Source organism: Mustela lutreola, chromosome 4 (genome assembly GCF_030435805.1).
Source record: "Mustela lutreola isolate mMusLut2 chromosome 4, mMusLut2.pri, whole genome shotgun sequence".
NCBI lineage: Eukaryota > Metazoa > Chordata > Mammalia > Carnivora > Mustelidae > Mustela > Mustela lutreola.
The window spans coordinates 44485253-44508185 of NC_081293.1; the positions used below are offsets into that span (position 1 = coordinate 44485253).

General features: G+C 39.9%; 1 protein-coding gene across 2 annotated transcripts in view; it reads right to left on the reverse strand.

Moving 5' to 3' along the window:
- Nucleotides 1-2065: 2065 nt before the first annotated feature.
- The window catches only part of GHITM (growth hormone inducible transmembrane protein), a 35073-nt gene continuing 14205 nt past the window's right edge, over nt 2066-22933 (reverse strand). Inside the window, exons 1-9 of one of the 2 annotated variants that reach the window (XM_059169735.1) lie at nt 21332-21485; nt 19786-19950; nt 18256-18355; nt 16425-16536; nt 15679-15820; nt 12396-12504; nt 5562-5750; nt 4949-5120; nt 2066-3509 (exon numbers count right to left, since the gene is read on the reverse strand). In XM_059169735.1, coding sequence (XP_059025718.1) covers nt 3425-3509; nt 4949-5120; nt 5562-5750; nt 12396-12504; nt 15679-15820; nt 16425-16536; nt 18256-18355; nt 19786-19914 — 1038 coding nt within the window. In that variant the 5' untranslated portion in view covers nt 19915-19950; nt 21332-21485 and the 3' untranslated portion in view covers nt 2066-3424. Of the gene's footprint in view, nt 3510-4948; nt 5121-5561; nt 5751-12395; nt 12505-15678; nt 15821-16424; nt 16537-18255; nt 18356-19785; nt 19953-21331; nt 21486-22933 lie in introns of those variants that run through there. The other variant, XM_059169736.1, reaches the window with a different exon arrangement.

Sequence of the window (22933 nt, forward strand, 5' to 3'; positions counted from 1 at the left end):
GGAAAGCAGGTCTTCTTTTCAAAAGTTGTTCCTCAAATTGTGTGCTCATCTTTGAGTGTGAATGTCAATGTGGTCTTGCTAGAAAGTATCAATTCTCTATTTCTAGATCCAGGGAGGTTGCCATACCCTCCCCGCACCCAATCTATGAGACTCTGGCCCCGTAGAAGAATAGCAAGCTGAGAGAGGCAGAATGAAATGCTAAGGCAGGAAGAGATTGTGCAGCGCCTGCTCTCATGCTAACTGGCCAGAAGAGCCCGCATAATCCCTCCTCCCCCATCAGACCTCTAATTAATTTCTCCTTTGCTTCTGGCACAATATGCTCCTTTTGTAGTTTTCAAGTGTCAGTACTGGGGGAATTTTCTCCAGCTTCCTGAACAGCTTCTTTACAAAAGGCCAAGTCTTCAAAGTCATAGCTTCATCTTTTCCTGAAAAATGGCTTCCATTCTGACTGCTAGCTAAATTGAGTACATTTAGGGAGCACTCCATCTTACTCATTACACTGACCTTAAAAAAACCCTTTGATTTGTAGCAAGAGGTGACCTCAGCAATTGAAAAAAGGAGTTTCTGGTACTATATATAAGAACTAGGATCTGGGGAAGTGAAACATGATTACCACTTATTCTTAAGATACTAAGGTCAATCCCCCCCCCCCCCAAGACTTCATTTTGAGAGAGAAGAGAGTACAAAAGTGGGGTGAGGGGCAGAGGGAGAAGCAGACTTTTCACTGAGCAGGAAGCCAGATTCGGGGCTCGATCCTGGGACTCCAGGATCATGACTTAAGCCAAAGGCAGACACTTCAACTGAGCCACCCAGGTGCCCCTTTTGATAAACATTAAAATTCTAATGCTCTAAAGTATTTTTAGCAAAGTCTCAATCTATTTAATTTGTACAGTGCTTTTGATCCTCAAATAGGATTTCAGATCTGTGGTACTGGTCAAACTTTCCAAGCATAACTGGCTAAGACATTCAACTCTACCACTTCTTCCCAGCCCTAAGACCTTGTGCAAATACTGAGCTTATGGGCTTCAGCTTAGTCCTTGGCAAGATGGGATTAAGAACCTAGTTCAAAGTAATGTTATGATTTATACAAGACTTAGCACACATTATGCAAATATCTGAATCATGAGCAATTAACAGGGTATCTGGACCCTCCTACCATACTGAAAGGACAAAAATCTCAGTTGTCATTCAGTTTCAAGAACTTGAACATGGATATACACACCCTCTATGTAGATGAACAATTTTAAGGGAAATGTGTTTGCCTTTCCCTCCTCCACATGCTAACACTTTAAAGTGCACAGAACACATACGTGTTGTAAGCAGAAATCAGGCTTCAAGGGACTGGTATTTCTTGCCATCCTTCCCTGCTTTCTGACCCTTTCTCCATCACATTCTGGCTGTGAGAAAACACCCTCACTGCCTTTATTATGTGCTGGAACTCTTGCTTAGTCTTGGAAGACTTCCTCCTGGCACACTTTGGAAACTCATTGCTGTGCTCTTAGGACACTTGCCCTAATGGACCCTGGCTGTCTCCCCCGGGTTTCAGTGGCACGGTGCCTGCCACACTCATTTTCTGACTGCATGTTCACAAGAGCATTCTAGGCAAACCAAAAGGGCCTTTATTTTTTGTGTGATTATTATTATTATTTTTAAAGATTTTATTTATTTATTTGACAGAGAGAACTCACAAGTAGATGGAGAGGCAGGCAGAGAGAGAGAGGGAAGCAGGCTCCCTGCTGAGCAGAGAGCCTGATGTGGGGCTTAATCCCCACTTACATAGTGCTAAATGTCCACACATTTTACCCCAATCCTATGATGCTGGTTCTGTTACCATCTCCATTTTACAGATAAGAAAATGGGCACGAGAGGTGAAGTAATTTGCAAGGTCACCTAAGAAATAGGTGGAAAAGGCAGGCTCAATTAAAGGTAGTCTGGAGGTAAGCACCATGGTCCTAATCACACTATATTCTACGTACTAGGTCAGGAAGAGAAAACAAATGAAACAAATCCTCTATTCAAACAGTATGCATATGGGTAAGCTGGAAAAATTATAGACCAATCACCATCTGGCTGAAACCTTTATTATTTCAGAAAGAAGCATCCTATGTAATTTGAGGTGGTAAGAATAATTACTTCTGGATTACTGTAATAAATATTTGTCAAAAATACAAGTCATTTTGATAATCATACATACTTAGTTCATTCATTAAGAACTTCCAAAAATAACTCTTTCATATCAAAACACAAATGTCACAAGAGAGTCAAGTAATAGTCTACGCAGGTGAAGGAAAAGTCTGCTGTGGGAAACTCTAACAAAGCATTTTGCCTATTACAGTTTTGACTGACTGACACAGTTCATGAAGAAAGACTAGCTATGCCCCCCCCTTTTTTTTTTAAGTGCTTAGTCCGAGAGGAACAGAAGAAACCAAGTCCTGGGAGCTGGGAGAAAAACTGCTTTCGTAATCTTATGTGTGAGCCACATAAGGCTTTTCTGATGCCTGAAGTGAGATGGGAAACGCAAGCATGTATTCTATTAATAATATGTCAGTAATATCTCAATAAATATGCACAAAAATTCAGCAATTAGGAACACAGTGTTTGTATATTTGAAAATGCAAGAGTTTTCATGCTTTGAATGCTTTATCCTGAGAAGAATTTTAAGGATATTTTGTTCTATAAGGTTCAAAAATAAAACTTACACATACATAACACGTATCAGGAATTCTCCATACAATTAACATTCTGGACTGTCCTAGCAATGTCAAACAATGAGAAGCCAAACAAAATTATATGGATGTTGTAAAGATAGCACTGAGAAAGAAAGGAACATCAGGAGAATGAATCACCTGTATTTTTGTTTTATGCTCAATGCTTTTGAAAAGTTCAACAGATCAATGTAAAAATAGCTATGATTTGTTTTTAAATAGCCAAAACCCTCTCAGTAGCTCGGCACCAATTACACAAGTGCTACATATTCAAAGAATGACTGCAGGTGACTCTTTGCTTCTCTCTGGTCCCTTTACCAAACCTCTACATCACCTACGAGATTACTTGTAATATTTCTGCATTTCAAAAGATACGCAGCAAAACAAGAGCTGTCTAGTTTTCAGTCAAATTAATTTTAGAATAGAACAGTTAAATTCTCACAACACAAACTTTAGTTTTCACATTCATTGAAACATTTAAGAATTTCTCAAACATGAGCACTAGAAATGTGTGTGCTTATTTGGAAGAGAAATGAATTTATTCTGCAGAAGAAAAAGGAGACCGGAAGCATCACATCACCGGAACAACTGAAACATGGTGACAAGTCTTATCTTCTAAACTTCAGTGAAAGCTGCTTGTACGAACTATTTAATGAATACTTGTCCCTATTAAACAAGCAAGATATCTGACGTATAAAGAAGTCAGAAGCTGAGGCATGTCATTTCTTTCTGTTGCTTCCAGTTGCTAGAATACTGGCAACTCGCATAAATATATTTAATGTATCCATGTAGATTCCCAGCATCCTGGAAAAGCAAATTATGGTCAGTTATAGAGGATGTAATTCTAATAACAATGATAAAAACTATTTCTTAATCTAGACAAGCTATTTCTTAATACTGATTACTTGTCATAGGTATATGAAATGGAAATTAAAAAAAGAAAAGATGTCAACTAAGGAAGCCGTGGACTGAAGTCAAGGTTTTCTGGCAGATTAATCTTTGAAATGTTAAAAGGCAATTTAAAAAATCATTATTCTATCCTCTGACATGTTCTTATGAGTGTAGTATCTTGCCAAAAAAATCCCCTGGGTGATAGACAATGAAATAATCGAGCCAAAACCAAAGAAACACCTTCACAAAAATGTGTTAGACAGAAGTCTAGCATTTTTAAATATATCTCCTCAAGGCAACCCCTCTTCCTACCACCAACCAAAGAAAAGTGTTACAATCTGTGTTAAAGCAGCATTAAAAAAAAAAAAAAATTACACTGAATTTCAGTTTCAAGGAAAAAAAAATTACTTCAAAAAATGTGACAGACAACATGAAACTCAAGAAAGCTAAAACAACCTATTCTGGTGAAGAGTCCAAGGGAAAAGCATTATTATGTAACAGTTGCACCATAAAGCTAATCAACAAAAACAGGTAAATACTGCCTTAACCGAATACCTAAATATTACTTAGTCATGATCTAATCAAATGTTCTGTGGATACTTAGCTTACTGACGAGATAAAAAACAGACCAAACAGCAACAGAAATAAATATGATACAATTTGACAAACCTACTGCTGTGGGTTGAATTAAAAAGATACACTGACATCCTAATCCCTCTACCTGTAAAGGTGACCTTATTTGGAAATAGGATGTCTGCAAATGTAAACAAGATGTGAGTTAAGATGAGGTTAATATGGGGCGCCTGGGTGGCTCAGTGGGTTAAGCGTCTGCCTTCGGCTCAGGTCATGATCTCAGGGTCCTGAGATCGAGGCCCACATCAGGCTCTCTGCTCAGCAGGGAGCTTGCTTCCCCCTCTCTTTCTGCCTGCCTCTCTGCCTACGTATGATCTCCGCCTGTCAAATAAATTAATAAAATTAAAAAAAAAATGAGGTTAATATGGCAGTAGGGTGGGCCTCAATCCCAAATGACTGGAGACAGACACAGAGGAAGAGTGCTGTGAAGACAGAGGTAGAGACTGGGGTAATGTGTCTACAGGCCAAGGAATACCCAGGGCTGCTGGCCAAAACAAACAGCTAGAAGAGAGGCATGGAACAGTCTCTCAAAGACCTCAGAAGGTATCAATCCTGGTCACACCTTGATTTCAGATTTCTCGACTCCAGAAATGCCGGAGTGTCAATCTCCCTTGTTTTACCACTCAGTTTGTAGTCTGTTACAGTAACCCTAGGAAACTAAAATAGATAATTCCACAAACGTACTATGTAACAAAGGGAAGATGTTAAAGACTACTTACGAATTGATGGGATCATATTTTTGAATTCCATACGCTGGTATTATTTCTGCACGCTTGATTACTTTCTGTGTATCATGCAGAAGAAACATACTGAAAAGAACTAATCCACCATAAATTGCCACTGAGTACAAAGTGGCACCAGCCACAGTGGTAGGTGGAAGAAACATAGATCCTGGAAGGGGAGAAAAAAAAAAACTAGCCTCATTTCTATAATTGATCTATGATGAATGTTACTTACGACAGAAACAAGCAAACTTCTTTTGATGTACGGCACAGATAAGAAAAGGACTGACTATACACACTATATAATTTCATGCATATTCAATTCCAAATCCATTATACTCATTCCTGCAGCAGGTCACTTGCTTACATTACAGAAAGGCTCTTGATCAAGAGTAACTTTCATGTTCTTCAGACCAACTTTTCCATTTTAGATGTATTGGGTAAAACAAAAAATAATAGTTTACCATGATGCCAAACAGGAAAATACACTCTAATCAGTATCTCCCTTTTAAACTTTTAAAAGTGACTCTTAATAAATTCCCTCCATTAGGATAACTGAGTACCAACAATGATTTTAGGATACCAAGAGTCTCAAAACACAGCCGCTTACCCAGTGAGGATACGAAGACGAGACCCAGGCCCACTCCCAGGGGTGCTCCCATGTTCAGAAACTTCTCACTGGGTGCACACATGGCCACAGTGGAGAGGCCTCCCACAATGCCTGCTGTATACCACGCAGCTCTGATGAGAAGAGGCCCCCCTAATATCGTCAGTGGAGCCACCACTGCACCCATTATACCTGGAGAAACAGCAAGCAGTTTTTACTAAATAACCAAAAAAAAAAAAAAAAAAAAAAAAAAAAAAAAAAAAAAAAAAAAAGCCACTTTTAGGTGAATATCGTACACCTCATTGTTAAACAACAGGACTACGAAGTCTCTCCCTTATCTAGGTCATACTACCCCTGAATCCCACAACCTAAACCTAAACTTGCGGCTATCCAAATTCGAAATCACAACAATAACACTGTTCTTTTTTTTTTTTTTTCCTTTAAGGATTTTACTTATTTGAGAGAGAGAGAGAAGGAAAGAGAGAATGAGACAGAGAATACAAGAGGAAAGAGGTCAGTGGGAGAAACAGACTTCCTGTCGAGCAGGGAGACCGATGTGGGACTCAATCCCAGGACTCCAAGGATCATGACCTGAGCTGAAGGCAGTCGCCCAACTAACCAAGGCACCTAGGTGCCCCAATAACACTATTCTTAAACTGTCTCAACTCAAGAGTACAAACACTAATCTAGATTTTTAAGTAACTTTATCAAATTCTTTATACGTCATTACCGGGATGTGAGCCTACTGGTATTCTATGCAACAACGACCATTATGTATGAGAATTGAGATTAAACGCCTTGATATGAATAACTGAAGGTCTTGGCTCCTGCCAAGAGGGAACAAGGTAGAGCGAGAGAATGGTATAGGATGCTAATCCTAAAATGCAGGAACTTCAAGGACAGGCAGTGCTGTTTCCTTGTGGAATAGGGAATATCATCTCAGCTTCTGAATAGTAATTTCAGTTGTCAGATATTTACAAACAAGTTCAGAAAAATTACAGCAAAAGGGATCAAAAATTAGCAAACAGAACTCCCTAATTAAAAAAAAATTAATCGTAGACAAGGCATTATTTCAGTGGTAAGTAGAGCAAGTTATCCATCCTCTTAAACATTAAATGTCCATATTTAACTCATGGAATAGGCACAGCTATTGCCATATATAATGTCAACACCAGTATCTCTTTTGTTGAGAGTAACATTTCTAGATTGAGTAGGAAGATATAACTCATGATAATAAATAATTAAAAATATATTTTGCTGTAAGAAAGACACTGGATAAACATTTCTCTAGGAATCTTTACATTTCTATTAGGAATCCCAACAGAGGTGTAGGGGTGTGTGTATGTGTGTATGTTTTTAATTTTCTTGGTTACTCTACTGTCTTTCTTCTAATTTTTTAAATTTTTTATAAACATATTAATGTATTTTTATCCCCAGGGGTACAGGTCTGTGAATCGCCAGGTTTACACACTTCACAGCACTCACCATAGCACATACCCTCCCCAATGTCCATAACCCCACCCCCCTCCCCCAAACCCCCTCCCCCCAGCAACCCTCAGTTTGTTTTGTGACATTAAGAGTCACTTATGGTTTGCCTCCCTTCCAATCCCATCTTGTTTCATTTATTCTTCTCCTACCCCCTTAACCTGCCATGTTGCATCTCCACTTCCTCATATCAGGGAGATAATAGGATAGTTGTCTTTCTCTGACTGACTTATTTCGCTAAGCATGATACCCTCTAGTTCCATCCACGTCGTTGCAAATGGCAAGATTTCATTTCTTTTGATGGCTGCATAGTATTCCATTGTGTATAAGGAATCCCAACAGTTTTACAACAGACAGCAAAATTTTTAGCAAAAAAAAAGTTTTTAAAAAAGATTTTATTTGACAGGGAGAAACATCACAAGTAGGCAAAGAGGCAGGCAGAGACAGAGGGGGAAGCAGGCTCCCTGCTGAGCAGAGAGCCTGATGTGGAGCTTGATCCCAGGGCCCTGAGATCATGACCTGAGCTGAAGGCAGAGGCTTAACCCACTGAGCCAACCAGGTGCTCCCAAAATGTATTTTTTTGCAGAAGCCAAGAAAAACCTTTATTCTCCATCAGGCTCCCAACTTTACTTACCCCAGGTAACTCCCTGTCCTGAGATTTGGATTAAGCCACAGGAAGAGGATGAAAGAGTGTCCTTCTTCCTCCTTTCTCTATACTGATGTGCCAGCTAATTTCTCCAGCTTCCTTTGACCCCATTAGCCACCAATGGCGGGGGGTAGGACACAGAGCTGGTACCAGGGAGCAAGGATGAATGAGGCCCTGTCTTCCTCATGGCCCTTTCACCTCCCACCCCATGACACCTGGTCCTCCCCTGGCTCTCCAGGGTCTAGCTTGGTGGTCCTGTTTTCCATGGTCTGTCCCTCCCATGGTCCTCTCCTATGTAGGCTGACCCTGCCAAACAATTTCCCAGCTGGCCTTGACAACCATGGTACAATCCTCTTTCCGTTCTTCATGGCTAGGTTCACTGGAGATTCTATCTCTGGAGCTTTTATCACTGGGGGGCTGGCCCTTGGGTGGCTTAATCTTCCAAAGATCCTGGCCACCATGCTCTGCCAAGGCCTCATCCTAGACGCCACAGTCCTCTGAGAGGTCCAACTCTCGTGGCCTAACTCTTTGGCAATCAGGCTCGTGTGTTCTGGCCCTCTGGGAGACCTGTCCTCACAGAATGTGGGCACCTGTCCTGGCCTTTTCACAACAGTAGCCCCTAAGTTAGAGGCCTTTGTGGGGAGTAGTCTGGTCCTCCAGGACTTTCTTGTCAGCTGCAGGAAGGTCCCTCCAAAGGTCTGTTCCGCACCATCTGGCTCTTTGGTGAGTCTGTTCTCTAAGGCTAGTTTTCTGATGGTGTAGGCAGCTGTAGTCCAGCCATCCTGCACCTTTAGCAAAACTTTTAGGGAGGCTGTCAGATATCTTTCAATATTTTCTCATACAAATCTTAAATGGTAACAGATGTTTGCTACTTAAGGACATATCAGTTACAGAACAAGGATAGCTCAACATTATTGTGAATCAAACTGGCATTCATCCAACTGGTACAGCCAGTATGGAAAAGTATGGGGGTTCCTTAAAAAATTAAAACTATAACTACCATATCATTCAACAATCCCACTTCTGGGCTTTTAACCAAAAGAACTGAAATCAGGATGTCACAGAGGTGACTGTGCCCACATGTTCACTGCAGCACTGTTCACAATCTCCAAGATCCAAAGATCAAATTGTCCTTTAATGGGTGAATGGATAAAGACGATGTGGTATATATATAAAACAGAGTAATATTCAGATATAAAAAAAATAAACTCTTGCCATTTTTGACAACATGAATGGACCCTGAAGGCATTACACTAGGTGAAATATGAGAAAGAGGGGCGTCTGGGTGGCTCAGAGGGTTAAAGACTCTGCCTTCGGCTTAGGTCATGATCTCAGGGTCCTGAGATCAAGCCCTGCATTGGGCTCTCTGCTTGGCAGGGAGCCTGCTCCCCTCCCTCTCTCTCTCTGCCTGCCTCTCTGCCTACTTCTGATCTCTCTGTCAAATAAATAAATAAATAATCTTAAAAAAAAAAAAAAGAAAGAATAAAAAGACAAACAGCACATGATCTCAATTGTATTAGGAAACCTAAAAAAAATGATCATTTCAGTAATTTCTACATAGTAAAAAAGTCATAGTAAAAAGTCAAATTCAGAGAAACAGAGAAGAGTGGTGGAAATGTGGGGGAAATGAGGAGATAACTGGTCAAAGGGTATAAATTTCCAATTATAAGATGAAAAAATTTGAAGCCCTAACATACATCATGGTGATTACAGCTAATCCTGTATCATATACTTGAATGTTGTTAACAGAATACATTTTTACATGTTCTCACCACAAAAAATAGTAAATGTGGAATGGAGTGTTAGCTAATGCTATGGTGGTAATCATTTTGCAATATATAAATGTATTAAATCAACCAGTTACACATCTTAAAATTTATAGGATGTTATGTGTCAATTATATCCTAATAAAGCTGGGAGGAAAAACACAATTAGAATAGTTTTTCCAATGATCATTCAGTAATTCCTACATAGTATCACTTAATCCTGAGTAAGACCACAGCTGTGTTAACACAATGCTAAACATCTGGGTGAAAAATGAAAATGGAATGCACTGGTAAGTTAATACTCGTCAAAAGCCAACTCTGATGTCCCTTTAATATTGTGAGGGACTGCCTTTGGGTCATCCAAACTCCCTGCAAGTCTCATCTCAATCATACCAGCGAAAGAAAGAGTAGAAGAGAGAGGGCTGGACTCGAAGAAGTAAGTGTGTCAGTTTTGACTGTGGCACCTGCCAGTGTGACCTCACATAGCCTCTATTTCCTCATCCATGAAATGGAAATGCGAATGCCTGCCTGCATGGCTCAAGATACAGATGAAATGTAAAGCAAAAACTGACATTTATGCTGTACAGCGAAAGGTCACCATAGCAAGCCCAAGGTCATCTTTAAAAATACTTGCTTGCTGGGCTGGTCCTTGGCTACTTAAGAACTTGGCACATGAAGCATTCTGTAACTGGCAGGGTTAGACTACTTGTGAAAACAATGTGAGTTATGCTGAAAGCCTGCTTTCCTTCTGGAAATCTGTATCTTGGTAGTTACTAGGAAGGTACTTCTATGATTAGCCCTTAATAAAAACCTCAGCCCTCAGGCTTCAAGTCTCTAATGGGCTTCCATCTCACTGTACTTTTCACTTCCTTGCTAAGTCCCCTCAAAGAAAGCAGGGAGCACTGAAAGCCTGTGGATGAATTTCTCCAGACTCTACCCGTATTTTTTCCCCTTGCAGATGCTATCATGTGTCCTTTTATTGTAATAAACTTTAGCTCTGAGTACAAGTATATGCTTCTTCTAAAAAAAACCAAAAGAACTCTAAACGAATGAATCGGTGGTCTTGGGGGCCTCCTCCAACACATAAAATACTTTGAGCCCAGTAGTTTATAGCACATTAAAGGAGTTTTCTAAGCAACCCAGAGAGCCCTTATTCTAAACTCACACTATATAGCTATTTTGATTTAATTCAATAAGCCTCTAAGTATTTAATACTTATCAGAGATAAAAACACTGAACTTGTCCTCTCAAGGAAAACAGTGTCTAAAATGGGAAAAAGGTGCAGAACTCCATTCTCTGGGTAACATACTAATGCTAAACTCAGATGGTGAGGATTTTGGTGTTTTAATGCAAGATTACATATACCTGAGAGAAGAAAGTTTTGTATTCTACTATGGTATGTAGTTGTTCTAAAGCAAAATAATCCTTAAATATTTGCAGATAGCACTCAGATATTACATGTCATAGAAGTACATGTATCTTGAGTAATTTTTTTTCCTTAAAAGCAGGTTATTGGTACTAGAAGACAATAGACCACCTCCCTCAAACACAAGGATTTTATCTGGTAAAGCTCCCTGGAGAGTACCTACAGTTGAATAACCTCAGACCTTAACAGAAGAGACTTTCAAAACTAAGGCTGTCAAGTCATGCTGTCTCATATTTACCAAAACAAAGACAGCACGGGAAGAATATAAATGACAGTTCACACCAGAAATTTTTCATACTGGATGCCAAATACCTAATTTCCATTTACTGACCCAGGTTAGAAACATTTCCGTCTGTTTCCCTGTAAGTTTCAGGAAAATGCTTATAAAATTTGCCTTGTTTTATTTAAGTGAATAAACGAATAAAAAGCAGAAACAGATCCATAAAGACAGAGAGCAAATTGATGGTTGCCCGAGGGGAGGTGGCAGGGTATGCAAAATGGGTGAAGGGGAGTGAGAGATACAAGCTTCCAGTTACGCAATCAAGTCACAGGAGCAAAAGGCACAGCGCAGGGAACACAATCAGTGATACTGCAATAGTGCTGTGTGTGGTGACAGATGGTAGCTACTTGTGGGGAGTATAGCAAAACATACAGAGAAACTGAATCACTATGCTGTATACTTGCAGCTACTGTAACATTGTGTCAGCGATACTCAAATTAAAAAAAAAAAAAAACTGGAAAAAAACAAAATATGTCTCGTTTTGTGGTAAAGAACATGTATCTAAGTACTTTTGTTTCTGGGTCTAGCTGCTTCTGTTCAACCCACAGTCAGACTCTCCTGGGATACCTGAGAAGGAAAACACGTTATCCAAAGTATTTGTGTCTCCACAATTAAGGGAGGAATCACAACATACACCTAACAAAAGGATATTAAAACTGTCCTACAATACCAAAGGTGGGTAGCCTTCGCCCTGTCTACAGTAACTTTGTGCTAAACCTATCTAAATAATGACTGAGCTAACCATATCAGACACAAATGTGCATTTCCAATGATCTTTTTTACTGGGTTCTTTCTTCCAATGCTCCACTGCAAAATCCTCTACTCCTATTCTTTCATGTGTCTTACCTCCTCCTTTTCTTCTCCACCCTCATTTAAAAAATTTTCTAAAAATACATTAAGAACAATTCTCAGGTAATGTATACCAGGTCTGAAACCCTCCCAGAAGCACACAAAATACATAAAGGAAATCTCTGCATATATACTAGACTGCCATAGGAGGCCAAATGTAATACTGGGGATGCCCATGGTCTAAGCAGCAGAATCATTAACTTTTCAGAGAAGATGTCTGGCAATAAACAACCACTAGTAAGTACAAAAGAACTAGTAAGTGTTTTCTAAACACAAGGTTTTATTAAATTATACACAAGTCATTTACAGTTATGAAGAGCCACTAAAAAAAGAAGAAAAAAAAGTAATGAAGGTTGCTAAGTAAAAAATTAAAATTAGAACATACCAGAATGCAGTAGCCAAGCAAGATGCTTTGGGCCTGGGCTCTGGTCATATGGTATTGATTGTACCATCATTCCAGCTCCAATCATGGCTGCAAAGGTTGCACCAATCGTCTAAAAGACACATTATTACTGAGAAAAATCAATCTTTATACAACAACCAAGTAGAAGCCTACAAGTTCCAAGTTTTGCTAGTCCCTCCAAAACACCCCACTTAAAGGATAGTGAAGGGATCCAAGCAGGAGGCAAGAGTGCCCCCTACTGTCACACAAGTTTTGCAGACACCTTCAAGTGAGTTGAGCTTTGACAGATACCATCTTTTTAAAATTTTATTTTTGCTAGACAGAGAGGTCTAACAAAACCTCTTTAAGGATCCCAAAATAGAGATGCCTGGATGGCTCAGTTGGTTAAGCATCTGACTCTTGGTTTTGGCTCAGGTCATGATCTCAGGGTCATGAGATGGAGCCCATGTCTGGCTCTGAGCTCAGCATGGAGTCAGCTTTGGATTCTCTCTCTCTGCCCCAACTACCCCACTACTCCCAGCCACCCCCCCACCCCCCACCTCCTCAGGCACACATGCTTCATCACACTTATTCTCTCAATAAATAAATCTTGAGAGTGCCTGAGTGGCTCAGCTGGTTAAGCATCTGGCTTCAGCTCAGGTCATGATTTCACGTCCTGGGACTGAGTCCCACATCCTGCTCTCTGCTCAGCAGTGAGTCTGCTTGTCCCTTTACGCCCCACCCCCAACATTCATTCTCTCTCAAATAAAATCTTTAAATAAATAAATCTTAAAAAATAAGAATTCCAAAATATTTTTTTTGTATAGCACAGACAGCATTTTAAAAAAATTAATCATGATACACCAATTAGAATATATACATAATAGTGCATTGTCTTGAACTCCATCATATGCTAAATAAAAACCTAAAAAACTGAAGCACATGGAAAATAGAGGAGAGGGTAAGATTCTACTTATCTATTCTCTTAGTTTTCTGGCTGACTTGGGTCTTCCATCCCTTTTCTTTGCCTTAGATTGCCATATTGTTTTTCACACTTAAATATGGCTTGTGTACATTCACACTTAAATATTCCTTGTGCATATAATAGAAAATGATACTGAACCTTTAAAAAACATGAAGCAGGAACTGCACACCTGCAGCTCTTGGATAAAATGGCAGATATTTTGTAGCCCAACTATTCAAAGATCAATTTATTTCCTCTGCATTACCTGTCTGACCCACGGCACGAGAATGTTCAACCACTGATGTAAAGTAGAGCTGTTTTTTCTCCCATTAATATAAATAAGCACACTGGGTTCTACTTAATCATTTTTTAATGGAGAGATAATTACTAAAAACGACTTCATACATTTCTTCATACTTCATTCAAATGTAAGGCATTTTCAGGATATTTACAATTACATTTTTTTTTCTTTAAGGTTCTTCATGTTCATGACCCAACTGCATTTTTTGCTTTTTACTTTTCCATACTCTACACACTCCAGCTACATGAAATGGTGGAGCTGCAAATAGATCTTTAATTCTATTCATTTTGCCTAAGAAATCCTCTTTTCTATCTGGCTGACTTATCCAAGGGTTACCTTCTCGCATGGGAAGTTTTTCTGGGAGGGACCCTGACTGCCACAAGCCTCTTCTCTGTTCCAAAATCACTTGGTACTAACTTTGACCTTATTGGTATGTCTGTCACCCCTCAAAAGCTTCATCTTCATCTCTGTAGCAGCTGCCTGGCTTTCCAAACTATTTTATTTAAGTAGCCCTAACAGCAGGTGAGTCATCTTCTGCCCACAGGAAGCTGAGAATATGGCCCAAGCACAAAACTTCTTTGAAGTCTTACTTCAGGGGCTGAACTCTTCTGTATTATTTTAATTTTTCTCTTGCAGCCATAGTGTTTTGTTAAAAAGCCCTGTTTTATATTATCTACCTGATAAAACTTACATTTCTGGTGAGAATGCACCATGCTTAGTCTGTGCCCTCATGAACTTCTGGGTTAGGAGATTCATAACACCCATTTGAATTATACTTGTGTCCAAAAGGCCACGCTATCCTAAATGGTTCTCCTTTGGAAAGTGCAGTGGAAATAGTATGGTTTTGGAAGATGGATGGAAGTTAGTTAGATCTGGCTAGCGATGGGACATCTATATGATACAAACTCTCCCCTCCCTCAGTCCCTTCTAGTCTCAAATTCATAGTTCACATTCTTACAATTCCTCATTTCACAGATTTTACAAAGCCGTAGTTGGTATACTCGCTTCTCGTGTCTTTCATTTGAGTTCTTAAATAAAAAAATTTTTTTGCTGTTTCAGTATTTGCCCTGGCCTCTGACTACTTGGGTACTCTCCTCAGTGTGGCAATTGAACATAGACCTCAAATACTCCAACTTCACTCCTGACACTACTGTGAAGCCAGTTTTACCTCAGTTTTTTTTTTTTTTTTTTTTTTAAGGTTTTATTTATTTGAGAGAGAGTGAGCAAGTGAGACAGTGAGCAAGCAAGAAGCAGACTTCCCACTGAGCAGGGAGGTCAGTGCGGGGCTGAATCCCAGGACCCTCAGATCATGTGTGAAGCCAGTTTTAATGACTCCTCTTCTCCTCTGCTCAAGTTGTTCTGCAAACCTTGACTACCTTTGTCCTCTCCTGCAATAAAAAATGCCAACCTCCAACAGTTCTGATGCAATAATGTCTCTTGCATAGAACGTCACGACTGGTCTAAGACAAAAACAGTCTTTCAACTTGTTTTACATTTTCTAATTCCTATTGCTCATCCTTTACCACTTACTCAAGCTCATTTCTTCAACCAGACAATAGAAAAATAGCTATCACTTTTGAATTTTTTTTTTATCTATCAAAATAACAAAAGCTCAAGAAACATAGAATCTAAAACCTTACACAGGGTCAAGAGAGTTCAGAGTGTTAGCAACAAGTATTTTCCACTGATGATTTTGCATTTATTGCCGGCCTCCCCCACCTCCCATTAATCAAACTCTATAAAACACAGGCTGTTTGATCTCTGCTCCCAGGTGAGTTGGATATTCCTTGTAAAGTTTGATTTTCAACCCCTTTGCCACTATTTGAATACAATACTCAACAAAGAATAATCTGTGATTTACCTCAGAATATAATTTCTACTTTGTCTCAGTTGCCTTATTAATTCATAGATCTGAACAACTGTTCAATATAGTAAGGGATTCCCTTCCATTTAATACCCCCCCAATATTTTTGGTTTAATCATTTGATAATTAGTGAAAAAGGAAAACAAATCTGACTTACCACCCAAGAGCCTCTCATCATGAAGTTCATGAGAACAGGAGTTCTGCTCACTGCCAGGGCGGACAAAGCTGTTAAACCAATACTTCCTGCTAAATACATATAGGTAGAATGAATTCTATCCTTCACATACTGAGGCCAAATTCTGTAAGAAACACAACATGATTAATTTACAGAAATATGGATATAAGTTTTGGTTAAATCATTCACAGCTGGGAAACTTTGGGAAATACCAATTTATTCCTCTAGTCTTATTTATTATGGAAATGACGGATATATTGGGAGTTATAAAATTAAATGATACAAGGGACACCTGAGTGGCTCAGTTGGTTAAGCAGCTGCCTTCAGCTCAGGTCATGATCCCAGCGTCCTGGGATCGAGTCCCACATCGGGCTCCTTGCTCAGCAGGGAGCCTGCTTCTCCCTCTGCCTCTGCCTGCCATTCTGTCTGCCTGTGCTCGCTCTCTCCCCCTCTCTCTCTCTGATAAATAAATAAAATCTTTAAAAAAAAAAAAATTAAATGATACAAAACGTAAGTGCTCGGCACATATACAAAGCAACAAATTTCCTCCTTGCTTAAACACATATAACCTTAGCAAAAGACTTACGTTTGAACAGATGCTAAGAAATTTTTTTCATGCAAGTGTATTTCTATATTAGATATAAAACATTCCAAAAGTGGCAAAAGAGATGGATGAAAACAAAACTGGAGCCTTGAAGATAGGAAATGTTTGGGAATGATTTACTTACACAGCTTTTTCAATAGCCCCGATCTCATTAGACATTCCCAAGCCATAGTAACACAATGCTCCAAGACCAACAGCAGCCCCTCCGGCAATAAACCATCTTCCCATCTGATCAACTGCAGAACACAGGGGGAAATGCACATTAATACAGTCATGTCTTGACTAAATTAAACATGCTAACGGTAAGCCCTTTCTAATATTTGTATGGGGAAAATCTATATACCACAGTCCTTTGTAACAGCCATAATTAGAACATATGCGGATATAAGTGGCTTCAAAATTAGGGGACCAGTAAAAAGGGCACTGCTAAAACATAGGTGTAATAATACAAAAAGGACCAGAACTGATTAGCCTCTAATTTCACTCTGAAGAAATTTAAGGAGGCAGTGTGTCTGTAGACATGGGGATATTTCTCTAATACATACTATTTCATTCATAAGAATCTGGGTTATGTCCTCATGCTCTTAGAAAGAAAAAGATGAGGGCGCCTGGGTGGCTCAGTGGGTTAAGCCGCTGCCTTCGGCTCAGGTCATGATCTCAGGGTCCTGGGATCGAGTCCCGCATCGGGCTCTCTGCTCAGCAGGGAGCCTGCTTCCTCCTCTTTCTCTCTCTCTCTCTCTGCCTGCCTCTCTGCCTACTTGTGATCTCTCTCTGTCAAATAAATAAATAAAATCTTTAAAAAAAAAAAAAAGAAAGAAAAAGATGAGAAAGAAATGTTAATAGTTATACCAGTGTATAAAATGCCATTAATGTCAAATAAATAAAATCTTAAAAAAAAATAAAATAAAGTGCCATTAACAAAGATGATGCTTGATGTAGACAAAGAAAAAAAGGAACCAAGGATGTAATCAGTGTTTATGTAGCACAATCAAGGGAGAGGGTGCCCTGAAGAGCAGGTGAAACAAACAACTGACCAACCCTTACCTGGCTGCACCTCACTCCTTTTAGTTTGAATCTGTTCACTCAGAGTACTACTAAGCTATAGTTTATGATTCATGTAATTTATTTTTTAGGGCAAACTTATTAATCAGGAAGAACTGTCCAGATGGATACAGATTACAGCTCTTTCCCATTATATTGACACTTTGTAAGGTCGTTAGCCAGCAAGTGTTCTATGAATAGATTTGGGTAGATTAACAATCTAAACTTGCAAAGATGAAATTCAAACAAACTTCATTAAGGTATTGTTTCCAGGGGGGCGCTTGGGTGGCTCAGTGGGTTAAGCCGCTGCCTTCAGCTCAGGTCATGATCTCAGGGTCCTGGGATCGAGTCCCGCATCGGGCTCTCTGCTCAGCAGGGAGCCTGCTTCCCTCTCTCTCTCTCTCTGCCTGCCTCTCAGTGTACTTGTGATTTCTCTCTGTCAAATAAATAAATAAAATCTTTAAAAAAAAAAAAGGTATTGTTTCCAGGGAGGCCATATATGAACAACCAATTATGAGGACTCTTATTGAAGAGCTAGGCTTTTATTAATATCTGTTTTAGTGATTTTTCTCCTAAAACATTCATAATTACATGCTTGAATTAAGAGTTCATGTAACTTCAACTGAACTTCCTTAACAGATTGTATTTTTTATATCATGGCATATTAACTATTAATCCTTTTTTTTACTTTAATGGTAAAAGTAAAATTTTCTTTAGAAGAAATATGATTGGAATCAATGAAACCAGTGTGAAGTATCAACCTTTTCTGGATCATGAGTTCCTGAAGAATGACTGCCTTTCTTCCCAGAAAACAGTCACATACATAAGTTTGCACACATTTTTAGAAGGCTGTTCATGGACTTCTTAAAACATTTTCACATACTCTAGTTCAAAAACTGAAGACTACTGCTTACTTTTAAATATTTTTTCCACTGATGGTTCCATTGCTGCCTCCTTAATTTCTTGACCAGTTTTCCCACGCCGGATCCCAACTCTTGTCTTGGTGGCATATTGCTGATATACATGAAAACAAAGACAATTGACACATAAATCAAAACAGAATGTTATTAATAGAAGATAATTATATCTCATTATACTAGAAAACTCTATATAACTTGGTACTTTCTATGTATGTAGTTTCATTATAAAGGTCTGTTAGCCAATCTAAAAAATTAAATGCAGACCCTACCTACCTATGGTCTATCTTTGAAGTGATTCACTTAAAGACTTAGTTTACAACTTAACTTCTTTTTTTTTTTTTTTAAGATTTTATTTATTTACTTGACAGACAGAGATCACAAATAGGCAGAGAGACAGGAAGAGAGAGAGGGGGAGGAAGGAGCATCCCCGTGGAGCAGAGAGCCTGATGTGGGGCTCGATCCCAGGACCCTGAAATCATGACCTGAGTTGAAGGCAGAGGCTTTAACCCACTCAGGTTGCCCCTACAACTTAACTTCTTAAAGTTTCAATAATAATTACTTCATTAACTACAGACTTATATCTCCAGAATCATATTTTAAACACTAGCTTTTAAAAAACATTCATGCAGGGGCACCTGGGTGGCTCAGTGGGTTAAGCCTCTGCCTTCCGTTCAGGTCATGATCCCAGATTCCTGGGATCGAGCCCCACATCGGGCTCTCTGCTCACCGGGGAGCCTGTTTCCCCCTCTCTTCTCTCTGCCTACTTGTGATCTCTCTCTGTGTCAAATAAACAAATAAAATATTAAAAAAAAATTATAAAAAACATTCATGCATTAAGTATTGGCTACCTTTTTTTTTTCACCTGGGAAATGGGCTCAAGAAAATTACCTTTCCTTAACATAAAGTCAAAGGGACGGTTGATTATTACTTTTTTTTTTTTTTTTTTTTTTAGCTCTTTTTCAACAGCAGAACAGTTAATTCAAGAGGAAAACAGTTGTCTCTTTTAGCTTATATATATTTCTTTATCTACCTCACATTTCAAAATTTATACTTCTAATCTGAATTCTGGAGAAATCTATTAGAAAAGAAAAAGAAAATCTCTAACCTGATGGATTTTACCACTCTTTAATCAAGAGCTGAAATGACATTATTAATAAGCTACTGATGAAATGTTAATATTCCTGTGTTCTTAAGCTTTTGACTATAGGCTCCAAGATCTCCTTGTTGTACCATACAGCTCTCAATCTCACACAATCACTGTAAATTCTCAGAATGAAACTCTAAAAGCTGTAGGTAAAGAGAAAGTTATAGCAGCTCTTTCTATCTTATATGATAAGGAGGAACACAATGACACAAAACTAATGGGGAGTAAGAGCTGATGTGGGACTATTATCATGGCTAAGTGTTTCAGTAAATCACTAATGGTAGAACAGGGAGCTTCATACAGTTTAAAAAAAAAAAAAAGGAAAGAGTCCCCGTGCACAAAGAGATGGACATAATATTAAGATATCAGATTATCTTTACCCGGCTGGGTGTTAAGAGCCATTGATTCTTCGTGATGGAATTCTTCACAATAGGTGAGGCCTTGGTGAAAGCTGGTTGGAAGACCCTGGAAGGGAGTGTCCGGAGACACACAAATCTTGCTGCCAGCATGATGGTGCACCAGGTTTACCAAGCAGATCTGAAATGCTAGTTTGAGACACAAACAAAAAATAACCCATTAACCAACTAAGGGAATGGCACAGAAAAGATGCAGAGACACAGAAGGGCAGGTCAATCATGTTTTAGTAGAAAAATGGAGTAGGGACCTTTTAAAATTTAATGATGAATTGTCGGCTTATTCCTTGTTATTTCACAATTGGGTTTCCACAGAACCCAATTTGGGATGATCACCAAAACAGAATTAAATCCCAGCTTGAACAGTATGGTGTATGACTTGTCTGTGCAGATGTTAATATCTTAATACGACTGCAGTGTATGTGATGGCTTTTATAACTGTGGTTTTAAGCATTCAATGGGCAAATTTAAAACAAGACTGTATAACTTTTGAGCAGAAGAAAAAAATGTCATCCAAGGAAGAGATTAGTAACTCTTCAAGGTCATGCTGCACCTTAAGGTTTCACAACAGTAATCAAACATTTAAATTTCTGCTAAACATGCCAAATATTACTTCCCTTCAAAATGTGATAAAAATACTCAAGGCACTGACACCACCTGGGATGCATCTTAAAATACAGATGCTGGGTCTTAACTCTAGTTCTAATGATTTAACCTCTAGGACCGGGACCCACGAATGTTTTACCTAGCATTCCCCCAAAGCTAAGAATCTTCGCTAAAAAATACCTAACCCAGCGAACTTCCAGCTCTGCCCCTGAATCTATACCGGGTGTACACCACTGAGAAAGTACCGAGACCTTCTACAACTTTCACGCCATTACATCATCTCAGCCTGTGGCGGTTTACCTCCTTCGGTAGTTAACACACTGACCCGGAACGAGGCCTCGTTGAGTGGCCTGCATGTCGCGCAACAGAACGAAATGGAAATCTGCCCAAAGTGGCCTCGTGAGTGTCTGCCCTCCGAGATTCAGGTGCGTTGGCTATAAAACGGATGAAGTATGACCGAGCCCAGACGCCCGGTCCCCCGAGGAAGTTCACCCAGCTCTCCAGATTCGGTTGAGAACTCGGTAGCAAGCGTCCAGTCTCCCAAAGTCAACGCATAACCCTACAACACCCTCGCCTCTAACACCCCCACTCCCGCACTCCCTTATCTGAAAGGGCGGCGGCTGTGCGGCCCAGCCGCTGGGTGATTCAGCACCTCTGCCCGAGGGAGAAGAGGGCAGCGGGGACGAGCCCCTGCCCGCCAGCCCAGGCCCCGCCGCCGCCGCCCCCTTTCACCCGGTCACCCGCAGAACGATGACCCTAACGAGCCGCCAAGCTGTGGCACCGCCAGGCTGTGACGCATCCAGCAGCGACGCCGCCTTCAGCCCATTTCAGATGCACCCAACGGCCCCACGAAGCCGATCGTCAGGGCAGCGGATCTCCGGTGCTAGCAGGCCCGGAGTAGCCATACCTCAGTCCCCAGTCACCTCAACCGCACAATTACCCTTCCGGGCCGGCGAAACGCAAACGCGCACACCTCTCTGGACCTCCGCCCGCTCCTTACTGCCTCTGCGCGCGCAGTTTCCCCTACTCACTGAGTGACGCAACATCCGGAGAATCGCCAAACACTAGGGTCACCCAATCATGAGCAGATCTCTGACGGAAGGGCTGGTACAGTAGGCAGGTGGGCTTCCGGGCCAGAGGGAAGCGTCATAGTCGGAGTCCATTTTGGGTGTGGGCAGCGAAGGCATTTCAGCCATGTTAGCTATGGGTAGCGGGGCTAGTCTTCTTTTTTGTCTGAACAGTTTCACTAGCGGCACTTAACAAAAACGTAAAAATTGAAAAAGAATATTAAATGTGTGAGAACTAAAAATTTTTCCGTTGCCCCTTTACTTTCCTCATGTTGCTTTTTTTCTCCTTTTGCGAGATGGAGAGTGTGCCAAACGTGGTAGTTTCAGAGTGGAGCCAGTCCGTTTCTTGGGTCTGACGCCTAAGGCTGGCTCATGAAATCTAGGAAGGGGTCTAAATCACACAAGGTCACCGGCCGGATTTTAGCAGGGTTTCCTCCCGGTTGCTCTGATCTTCCACGAAACATTTTCAAGCTTCAGTGTGTACTTGTATTACAAGCATGATACAACAGTCTCTGCATCTTACTTTGTCCTGAGGACTGTGAAGATGTTTTCATTACACATAATTTATAAAGTGAAAAGCCACGTCTCGGCTACACGACAGAGATTTTGTTTTGTTTTTTTCTTTCACTATCTTTTATCCATTATACAAATATTTGCTGAGTCGCACTTTGTACCAAACACTGAACTAGGGATGTATACAAATGAATAAAACACAACCAATACTGTTGTTTGGACAAAACAAAGTCCTTGCCCTTACTGTGTTGACTTTCTGGTGGAGACAAAAAATAGACAAAACGTTTGGTGGTGATAAGTACCATGGAGAAAAATAAAGCCGCATAAAGCCTTAGAGGGATGTTATTTTAGATAAGATGATTAACAACATGTAAAATTCATGAGCCTTATCTCCTCAGTTATTGTTAATTGTGATTTATGATAATCCTCTAACCATGTAAATCTTGACAAACATAAAGGTTTACATTTTATGTGGATAATAAAACAGTTTGGCAGCTCACAATTTTTATATCTGTACTTTGAAAATGGCAAGAAAACACTGTAGAGAAGCTGTCACTTAAGATAGTGAACAGGTCAAGCAAGATCAATTTAATCTTTAGATCTTCACCCAATTTGATTAGCTAGCAAATGGATTCTTTGTTTAGCTACGTTAGTGTTTTTTTTCTTCTTCTTCTCCCTATAGCTTCTGTTATCAGCAAAGAGAAGGGATTCACAACACAGTACCTGAATAAACAATATGCCTTTTTAAGTGATTTGTAGGATTCTTTATTTCATTTCATTTCATTTCTTTTCATTTCATTTATTTGAGAGAGAGAGAGAGAAAAAAGAGAGCCAGCACAAGCAGGGGTAGGGGCAGAGGGAGAGGGAGAAGCAGGCTCCCTGCTGAACAGGGACCCTGACCTGCTCCTTTCCAGCATGCGGGATCATGA